Below are 10,214 nucleotides of genomic sequence, written 5' to 3' on the forward strand. Positions count from 1 at the left end.
CGTAAATTTTTGGGACAAATCAACTATTTTTTTCAATTAGAATATTTCTAATTTTAAAATCTAGATAAAAGAAAATATAGTGCAGCATTAATGTACATAAATTTCTTTGGACAAATCAACATCATTTTTTTGAGTTTGAATAATTTAGAATTTGAAAATTTAGATATACGAAAATATAGGTCAAAATGAATGTACATAGTTTTTTAGGACAAATGAACGAAATTTTTGTTTGAATGTGAATTATGTACATAAAAGAAAATATACTTCAGAATGAATGCATATAGGTTTCTTTTGGACTGCGCTCTCAAGCTCGAAGCGGGGATTACCTTGTCTCCGTTTTGATTTTACTTTAATTCGCGTGGTCTAGTTATATAAAGATAATTTTTTCCATTAAACGCAAAGTTGCAGTTGGTCTGGTGGCTTCTATGCGGGGCGAATCATGGTCGGTTGTGGGTTCAAATCCCACTGTGTGCAACAATTTTTTTACTTTTATTTGAGAATTTTCTGCATATAAATAAATAAAATGCAAGGGTGCTATCTGAGAAAAAAACAGTGCGTGCGGATTATCACCACCTCAGCCACTTAATATAGGCCCATCACGTTGACACCCATGATGATACAGCTGGATACGGTAGAAAGCACCGTATATAAACAAAAAGACAAGTTAGATGACTAGAAATACGTATTTTATAAGTTTATACATTAAACTGACCGTCGTGTGCAAGTTGTGTGACTTGTGGTGTATTTACCTCGATAAAAATCCGTTCTTTGTCCCGTGCCTTCCCGATCCGATTGGAGTCTCTGCTCTGCTCTGGAGTTGATCAATGGCGGATAGATACCGAGCAGGAGCAGGGGCAGGGGAGGGGAAGCAGATGGCGGATCGGGCCAAGAGGGCGGTGGAGTGGGCAGCCGCCGAGAGGAGCGCCAAGAAGCCCTGCTGCCACCGCGACCCAAGCGGCGGCGGCGGCGGCGGCGTGCCGGAGATCTCCTCCCTCCTCTCCTCGCTCTCCGTCGCCAAGCGCCGCTCCCCGGCCGCCCACGACCACGACCACGCCCCCCTCGGCAAGCGGCCCCGTTACGACCACCACCATGACCTCGACGCCCGGATGCGAGGTACTACCCACCACGAAACCCCGATCCGATTCCGATCAGTCGCCGCGGCATCACCCCATGGCTCTGCATCTGCTGCTGCTGCTGCAGGACTGGAGACGGAAGCCATGGAGGAGCAGGAGGAGGAAGGGCCGGACTGGGCGGGCTTCCTGCCGGAGCTGCTGGGCCTCGTCTGCGGCCGGCTCCCTCTCGCCGACGTGCCCCGGTTCGGCGCCGTCTGCAGGAGCTGGCGGTCGTGCGCGTTCCCGGTGTACCCGGCCGACGCCGCGCCCGTGCTGCTCAGCGCCACGCTCACCGCCGCCGGCGCCGTCCGCTGCTACAGCCCCCACCTGCACAGGACCTTCCTCCTCGCCGCGCCTCCCCTGCCCCAAGGCGGCAGGCTCTTCTCCGCGGGCGCCGGCGGGTGGGTCATGCTCAGCACGCCCAGCACCACCGTCGTGCTCGCCAACCTCCTGGACGGGTCCGTGCACGAGACGCCCAAGCGGGAGGACGGCGACCAGGGGTTCATGTGCTCCGCGCCGCGCCACCACGGCCACGACAATGGCCGCAACAACAACAACAACAACAACAACAACAACAACAATGGCTGCTGCTTCGACGTGTTCGCCGTCCGCGCCTTCTTGGGCACCATCAGGGTCGAGAGCTGGGGCGGCGCCGGCAGCGGCTGGAAGAGCGTGGAGGAGCAGAGCTCCTTCAGAATGTCCTGCTGCTGCAGCCCGGTGATGCACAAGGGGATGCTCTACTGCCTTGGACAGGAGGGCGCTCTAGGGGTCTACGATCCCGGCCAGGCGACGTGGAGTGCGCTCCCAAAGCCCGCCGGCTTCGCCCCGGAGCTCGCCTACAAGAACTGCCACCTCGTCGGCTCGCGGTCGGAGCTGCTCGCCGTGCTGACGGGCAGCAACGGAGCTCCGCCCATCTACGTGCTGAGGCTCGACGAGGCCAAGATGGCATGGAAGAGGGTCAAGTCATTGGACGGCCGCTCCCTTTTCACGGGGACGACCTCGTCGGTGGCGGTGGCAAAGCCGGTTGCCGAATCCATGGCCGACAAGGTGTACCTTCCCAGGCTCTATGGCCGGCCGCAGGTGATCCAGGCGGAGCTCGCCGCCTCGGATGGCCGCCTCTTCTTCGTTGTAAAAGCCAAGGCGGCAGAGCAGGAGCAACAGGGATCGGTTACGGCGTCGGGCGGCCCCTGGTGCTACGACATGGAGTCGGACTCCGGCGGGCAATTCCTGGGCTCCAAGACCCTGCTGCAGTCCTTTTGGGTTCATCTCGGCCACGCCGAGCCGCCCTCGCCCTCGTCCTCGCCGGATGATGATGATGATGATGATGATGATGATGATGATGATGATGATGATGATGACGACGACGACGACGACGAGGATGGAATGGTTATAGACTGACCGGCATCCATCCATGAAACTGGTCTTGCCATGTACAGTAGAATAAGATTGTATTATACTTATCCTTGAAATAAAAAAGAAATAGTAGATTGTATTATAATTATTACATATATGATGATGATATTAAGAATTTTTGAACTAGATTCATTCTACTTACTAGAGCATGTCTAGGATGACGGGAGTTGTTCTAACAAGTAATCTCATTGTTGCAATATGAATGGAGAATTGAACTAATCTATGATGATGATGATGATGATGATGATGATGATGTTGTTGTTGATGAATTGTCGTCGTCGTCGTCGTCGAAGCGGAGGTGGAGCGGGACGCCGGGGGTGGGCTCGACGACCTTTGCGTCGGGGAGCGCGTGGGCGAGCATGGCCCTGAAGGCCTGGATGGTGCCCCGGGTGGAGACGAGGGCGGCGAGGATCCCCTTGGCGTCGAACTCGCCGTTGCTCATGGGCACGACGTAGCCGGGGCGGAGCAGCCTGGCGAGCTCCACGGCGTCCTCCTGCCCGGAGACGAGGGTGAAGTCGGCCGGGAGGAGCTGCTTGACGACGGGCGTGATGAGCACGTCGGCGCGCGCCGCCCTGCCCCGCAGGAACCCGGCGTCGTACACGCAGTGCGGCTCGTAGTAGACGCTGGTGCTTCTGCCCCCGGCGGCGGCGGTGACGATGTAGCCGTTCTCGGGGCGCTGCCACGGCGGGCCGAGCACGGGGCCGGCGGTGGCGAGCACGGTGACTGCGGCGGCGGCGGCGGTGGACTGGCCGGGCTCGAGGTAGGTGACGTGGGCGAAGGGGAGGGCGGAGAGGATGGGGCGCGCGTTGGGCGTGGCGACGACGGGGAGGCCCGGGCGGACGGCGGCGAGCTGGGTGAGGGTGCGGAGGTGGCAGTGGTCGTCGAGGCTCTGGGTGATGAGCAGCAGGTCGACGCCGGCGAGGAGGCCGGCGTCTGGCTGGGAGTTGGGGTTGGGGAGGGTCTTCTTGGCGGCGTCGAAGAGCCATGGGATGCCGAAGTCGAGGTTGCCGACGAGGATGGGGTCGACGAGGACGCGGAAGCCGCCGGGCAGCTCCCACAGCCAGCCGTTGAACTCGAGGTAGGTGAGCTTCACCGCCGCCGGAGACGTGGTGGTGGAGTCGTCGCCGCCGCCGCTGCTGCTGCTTGTGATTCTGGTGGTGGCGCGGTGGGCCGGCGGTGGCCGGCGGTGAGATAACCACTGTCGTTGGGAGACGATGGAGGGAGGGAGGAGGTTGGGGAGGAGGCCGGGCATGGGCATGGCCATGGCTGCTCTCTCTCTGGATCCACTTTGGTTGGTTGGTGCAGCCAAGGCCACTTGTGCGCCCTCCAACTGCTCATTTCTTTCTTTCTTTCTTTCTTTCTTTCTTTCTTGTCTCTAACACAAAATGCATCAACAAAACAAAATTGCTTTGTCAAATCAAACGTTTTCATGGCAATTTTATTTAAGGCAAATTTGCACCTACAACTTATTTAGATGATCTCATTCACTTATAAAAACAACAAGATACAACCCACGTCAGTTTTAGCACACACGCATCTTATAGCATCACATCCAATGGCTATAAAAGGTGCAAAATTGTTTATTTAAATTTACATAGACACGAGAATGGCAAATTTAGTTTGGCGATTTCCGGCTAGAAAAATAAAAAGAAATGAACTTGCCATCCTCGGCGAGCATAGCTTGTTGAGATGTCTCTATTTTTAGCTTAGCTCTCATGGAGATGCCTGCATTTTAGCAGGAATGTACTATAATGAGAGGCAATTTTTTTTAAAAAAAAAAAACTAGATAGTGGTAGATTTTGATGAAAAACATGCATGGTACAAGAGACGAGCAACATAATCATCATCATGACTAGTTTAGCAGTCAGATAAGATGCTACTACTGTACAACATTACATTACATGATTAAGGAGGAAATTCATTCATTCATTCATTCACCATCCATCAAAACAAAACAAACAAACGCGCTACAATCGATGCTGCAGTAATTAAAACTAAAATTAAGCAAGCAGATGCTCCTGCCTGCTGCTGACCACCAATGAAAATATACACATGAATGGGATGGGGTGGGGGTTGGGTTGGGTTGGGTTGGTTTGGTGTCAGCAACAAGAATCAGGTCTGGATAAATAGGACCTACTAGTTACTAGCAAGCCCGCCGGCAGCCATGGCTACCGCTACGCCACCGTTCGCCCGTAGCAGATCCCGGCGAGGTAGAGGTTCTTGGCCCACTTGTCCTGCAACATTTTCATTCCAACTCAAGTCAGCAAAAGCTCTCCAATCCATAACAACTTGCTGCTTTACTTGGGAGGGAGGGAAGGAGGGTTCAAGCATGCATGCCTTGACATGCGCGCTGGGGAACTGCGACGTGCGCAGGGTCTCCTGCGTCTCGTCCCGAGGCCGGCGCCTCGGCATGCTCAGGATCAGGGCCGACTGGTCCACGGTCGCCGCCATCGCCGTGATCCGGTACCCGTTGTCCCACCGCCGGTGGACGCCCTCGCTCGGGTACAGAAAGTCCAGCTCCACCACCTGCCACCACACCAGTTACGACGTTTTACAAACTCAACTCCCAAGACCACCAGCAAGACAGGCGGCGGCATCTTACACGCAAACTCGGGGAACCATGATTTGTAGAAACCAACAGTGGCGGCGTGTGAAAGGAAATATCGAGCGAAAAAAATGCTTCAGAAAGAATGATGAAACCACAATCTCACCTGGTCGGTGAACCCAGCGTTGCGCGACATGACTATGGCCCATCGGCTGCCTGATGTCGCCATCGACGTCACGTAGAAGCCTTCCTTCCACTTCTTGTTTATCCATTTAAACGGGAAGGAATCGCTCACCTTGTAGGACTGCTGCGTGTATGGTGTGCCTGCCAATCATCACATGATATACCACAACATATTACAGCACCAGCTAAGCAGTTACATATATAATAAATAAAATAAATAAAAAGAATCATGAACAGGGGCTCCCATCAAAAGATGGCGACTGCAATCTGGTAAGCAGAGAAAATATCACAGATGACTGATCCTGCTGTTTGAATACCAGCGGATTTGGAGCAGCGACTTCGCTCTCCTCTCCAGGTTTACTTCTTAGTTGCTGATTCACACGGATGTGCTACATTGCAAGACAACTAGACTCGCCACGAGCGAGAGACATGCTTACATATGCGACAGATAGGGAAAAAACAGAAAGTAAAGACTATATGTAACACAAAAGATATGCATACCTTTGGACATCACTACAAGAGAGCTTCCGATATTGGCGCCAGCAACAGAACTGATGTAGAAATTTTTCTCCCATTGTTCCATAATCCAGTCCTGTTTTTTTGTTTTTTTTTGTTTTTGGGTTAAAATGAGTGCAAATGAGGAGAATTAAGTTACACGAGGGACAGATGGGACCTTGTGAAGGAAATGTGGAGACAGCTCATAGACTTGATCCGTGAAGCCAGTTCCAGCATCCATGATGATTGCCCAAAGATCAACACATGATGATATTGAGCTTATCAGCAGACCATCCTCATTTCCTTTCTCCACGTGTGGCGCTAACCTATTGTCAGCCACATTATAGTGGTACCTATCAAGGGTAAAAGTTAATCAGCCTGTATACAAATAAACTCGTACATAAAAAAGATGATGATGCAAACAATGAAGGAGAATCCTGTAGATTGTCAGCGTATTTTGGTTCCCAGCAAAGATTGTAAAGTTTCCTTCATTTATACTATACTTGAGTTCTCCTAACAGATTATAAACTACAGGCAACGCTGCAAATGGGAATATATGGGATGTGGCGCATGAGCTTCACAGGTCTCGGTGGAAAGGTAACTTTTTACCGTATTGCTATGCGTAAGAGGGCATTACAATACATCACATCAGGGAAGGATCACCACACCCCGGGCCTACACGACAGGCAAATTGCCTGTCTTATCATAGTTGGATCATAAAAGAAAGAGTCTTATGTGAGGCATTTTTTGCCAACACAAAGGACTGTGCATAACTGACCGTGGCTAACAACAACATGTGTATACAGAAGCCAGTATGAGCCTAAGATGTAAGCACAATGTGCTGGAAAGTATGCGGGACGCAAGTTCCATGAATACATCTAAAGTAAGTCTGTGAGTTGCTTTATAATTCAAATAATTAGGGTAAACCCTCAAAGCTGAACTTTAACCAGTAGATAACTGTCAAAAGAAATCCTAATATGATCCTGTGGGTTTCACTAAAACAAAGCAGCAAAGCAAACACTATGAACTCCGCGCATCATGCAACAAAGAGTGCAGAAGGAAATCATGGGCCTTTTTCAGTTCAAGAATAGAGGAGAAGAGATAGCTTGAGAATCAGAACCGTACCTCTGTTTCATGGGTGATCTAGAATTATACACTGAAATCCACTGTGTTGCTGGAACACCCAGGCGAATCTTCTTTCTTGCATTGCTATCGTCGTCGTCATTAAGCAGCCTAGAACGCTTCTGCCCTACCTGCAGGGAATGAAAGAATTTAGTAACACATGCAGTGTTTTCAGGTTCACTTGATAACTCCAAATCATGCGCAATGCCCTAACACGAACCTTTTGGGCTCCATCGGTATTGATTGGTCTGATGGAAGGGTTTGGTCCAATTAGAACATCGAACAAAGAAATCAACTTGGAGTAGTTTGGTTCCTCATCAAACTTCATGTTGACTACAGTCTCAAGAAATAGCTTAAAAGGTTGAGGACAGAGGCCGCAAAGGATATCAGGTGAGGTACTCATCTTTCTCTTGCACACCAGAAATGATTTATTATCACCCTGCAAACACACACACACACACACAATATCTATATGAGATTCTCAAACAGATATGCTACAAAATGATGGTGAATGGGCACAAGAACTAAATAGATTAGACAATACGGTACCTGGTATCCTTGCCATGGCAACCTGCCTCGATGGAGAAATACTAGTGTATAAGCCAGTGATTCCAAGTCATCTCTCCTGCTTGCAGTTCTTCCTAAATGCGCATGGGCACTAGCATACCTGACTGTTCCTCTACATCAGGAAGGCAAGATTTAGAACATCTGCAGATATATAAGATCGTAGGGAACTAACAAATTTAAGGCATGGCAGACCTGAAGGCATCCGGACGTTGATCATAATCAACATGCTGTTGAGTAGCAGGATCTTTCCACTTTGTTGCTGCCAAATGCAAAAAAATAAATCTTACATGACCCAAATTTCCAGACACAAAGCAACATGGAACACTGAAGGTCTAAAGCAGTCAAGATTATCAAGTTTGGGTCATCTAAACTACCAGTACACTAGCAACAGTATTCTACCAGAACACTCGGAGTCGGAACTTTCACCGCTGCAGTGTAAACTAACAAGTAGCAAGAATATGGTGGATGAAGAGGTTTGCTTACCTAATCCAAGATCTACAAGAAAAAGTTTCTTTTCTTGAGGAGTTCCAGGCTGACCGAGAAGAAAATTCTCAGGTTTGACGTCTCCATGTACATATCTGAAAGAAACTTATAGAAGCATCATGAGAAAAGAGGGAGAATGGCTAATGGATCAAACATAGCTAACCTTCGGATGCCTGCTTACCCTTTAGAATGCATGCTTTCCAGGATAGAAATGGCCTCTGCAGCAATACAAGCTACCATTTCTGATGACATGCTGAAAGTTTTCGACACAAGTTAGAAAACCAGGAAGTAACAAACTACACTGCAAAATTTAGGAATAGGTGCAGGATGAAAAAAAAATCATCGAGCGTGAAAAATAAAATAGTCAAGACTCGGCCCTTCAACTACACCGTTCTCACGTAGATATGTAAATTCTAACCAAATTTTTTCTTCACATGCAACAAAAGAGCTTGTTAGTGTGAGAACAATGTAATGGGTGCAGGAAAAATGATAATTTCTGCTTCAAACATGTTAGATACAGGAATACAGCACAAACAACTGTTATATTTATAAACAGAAAATGTATGGTATATGAAGCAAGTAGACATCCATAACAGTGTGGTTGTATGTTGAGAAAGAGAAGCAGCTAGTAAACAGCTTCCTCGATTAGATAGAAGCAGATAAAAATAAAAGGAAGTCGGCCTAAGCCGTTAGGAAGACTAGTAAGAGAAGAAAGAAACTCACGTCTGCCCTGCTGAATTCCAGGAATCCCACAAGCTAGGCCCCAGCATATCCATGATCTGCAGTTTCACAAGAGGGATAAAACAAAACGTTCTGGTCCTTGCAAGAGGGTAACGCGTCATCCAGCAAAAATGTCGGGAACGGACAATAATTCATACCATGACATAGTAGTCACCCTGCCGGCCTTTATAATGCACCTTGGGCACACCATGAGTACCTCCAAGAGCACTGGTATATATATAACGTCATGACAAAGATGATGACGCGAAGCAGGAAGTTGTGACAAGGAACGCTGACAGAATAGAGACTTACGAATAGACATGCCACTCGTATGGAGGGCCGTAGTTGCAGCCCTTGCTGGTGTTGTGCTCGAATTTGATTGCAACCTACAAATACAAGTAAAAAGGGAGTTATCTTTAAGCAGAACCAAAACTCTCTCTCTCTCTTTTTTTTTGTTTTGCAAAACATATGAATGAATGAGAAAAAAGCACAAACAAAGAAACAGAGAGAGAGAGATAGAGGGATTGGTACCTCGTGAGCACCGGCGCCGCGGCCGTTGCCACCGGTTAGGCGGCGGCCGACAAAGACGTGGCCAAAGCCGCCTTTGCCGAGCTTCCTCTCGACCCTGTACTCGGGAGATCCTCCTATCTGGACCTGATTGATGACAAGGGCAAACGAGAGGCAGTGGTGAGTTAATCGGCATTCATCGCTCGCTCGCACATCTAATCTAAGGCATCTTTTTTCATTTTGTAATCACAAATCAAGATAAGACCAAGCACTGAATGTTGCATATGTTTTCATTTGTAATCAAGATAAGACCTTTCAAAGTAAAAGTCCTTTCTTTGGTGAAGTGAAGAGAAGTGAAGTGAAGCAAAGCAAATCAAGGAGGGGTGGGTTGAAATTGATTGGGATTGGCGCATCCCTCCCCTTGTGTTGGCTGCTTGCTCTCAGATCTGCTGAGAGACGGCCTCCTCCTCTCGTGTGTGCGGTAGTGGATAAGGGGATGCATTCGTGTTGAGCTCCATCAATGGAAGGGAAGGGAAGGGAGAGGGAGGGAGGGAGGGAGGTACCGTCTCGGGGAACGGGGCGGTGTTGCCCTCCTCGTCGTCGTTGCCGGCGGCGGCGTTGTTGGCGCTGACCCCGCCGCTGTCCGCCATCCCCCACCCCTCCTTGCCTGCTCGCTTTCTTGCTTGCTGTAGCCTCTAGGGAGGGAGGGAGGGCGGCGGCGATGGCGATGGCTGCACTGGTGGTGGCCGGTCGGGGCGATCCGGCGACCGGCGCTTTAGGTGTTTCTGTCTCTGGCTCTGGCTAGGGTTTGCTTGGTTTGCCTCCCCGCCGCGGCGATATTTTCCCCTCCTCTTCTCTTCTCTTCTCTTCTTCTTCTTCTTCTTCTTCTTCTTCTTCACTTCTCCTTTTTCTCCCCCAAAAACACTAGTAAGAGTAACACAACTAGTGAGTTGCCAGGTCCAAGCTGATAATAATAATAATAGGAAAGAAAAGAAACTCGACTACAAATATATATATATATATATATATAATTAATAGGAATATATATAGAAAAAGGAAACGAGCCT

General features: G+C 49.4%; 3 protein-coding genes across 3 annotated transcripts; 1 reads left to right on the plus strand and 2 right to left on the minus strand.

Annotated features, from left to right (window-relative positions):
* Positions 1-716: 716 nt before the first annotated feature.
* Positions 717-2,651, plus strand: LOC119306962 (F-box/kelch-repeat protein At1g57790-like). The gene is made up of 2 exons (XM_037583032.1): positions 717-1,113; positions 1,201-2,651. The coding sequence occupies exons 1-2, from the start codon at positions 825-827 to the stop codon at positions 2,508-2,510; spliced, it is 1,599 nt and encodes a 532-aa protein (XP_037438929.1). The 5' UTR covers positions 717-824; the 3' UTR covers positions 2,511-2,651.
* LOC119306963 lies at positions 2,576-3,863 on the minus strand. Its single transcript, XM_037583033.1, has one exon. It carries the CDS (start codon positions 3,787-3,789, stop codon positions 2,746-2,748), a length of 1,044 nt encoding a protein of 347 aa, XP_037438930.1. The 5' UTR covers positions 3,790-3,863; the 3' UTR covers positions 2,576-2,745.
* Positions 3,864-4,399: 536 nt separating this feature from the next.
* On the minus strand, positions 4,400-10,025 carry LOC119306960 (casein kinase 1-like protein HD16). Its single transcript, XM_037583031.1, has 16 exons — positions 9,711-10,025; positions 9,172-9,294; positions 8,953-9,026; positions 8,799-8,868; positions 8,644-8,699; positions 8,102-8,173; positions 7,921-8,015; positions 7,630-7,696; positions 7,420-7,549; positions 7,091-7,309; positions 6,874-7,001; positions 5,927-6,101; positions 5,755-5,845; positions 5,237-5,394; positions 4,863-5,051; positions 4,400-4,759 (listed from the first exon to the last, which is right to left on the minus strand). Exons 1-16 carry the CDS (start codon positions 9,795-9,797, stop codon positions 4,700-4,702), a joined length of 1,794 nt encoding a protein of 597 aa, XP_037438928.1. The 5' UTR covers positions 9,798-10,025; the 3' UTR covers positions 4,400-4,699.
* Positions 10,026-10,214: the final 189 nt, after the last annotated feature.

This window comes from Triticum dicoccoides, chromosome 5B, assembly GCF_002162155.2.
Source record: "Triticum dicoccoides isolate Atlit2015 ecotype Zavitan chromosome 5B, WEW_v2.0, whole genome shotgun sequence".
NCBI classification, from domain to species: domain Eukaryota; kingdom Viridiplantae; phylum Streptophyta; class Magnoliopsida; order Poales; family Poaceae; genus Triticum; species Triticum dicoccoides.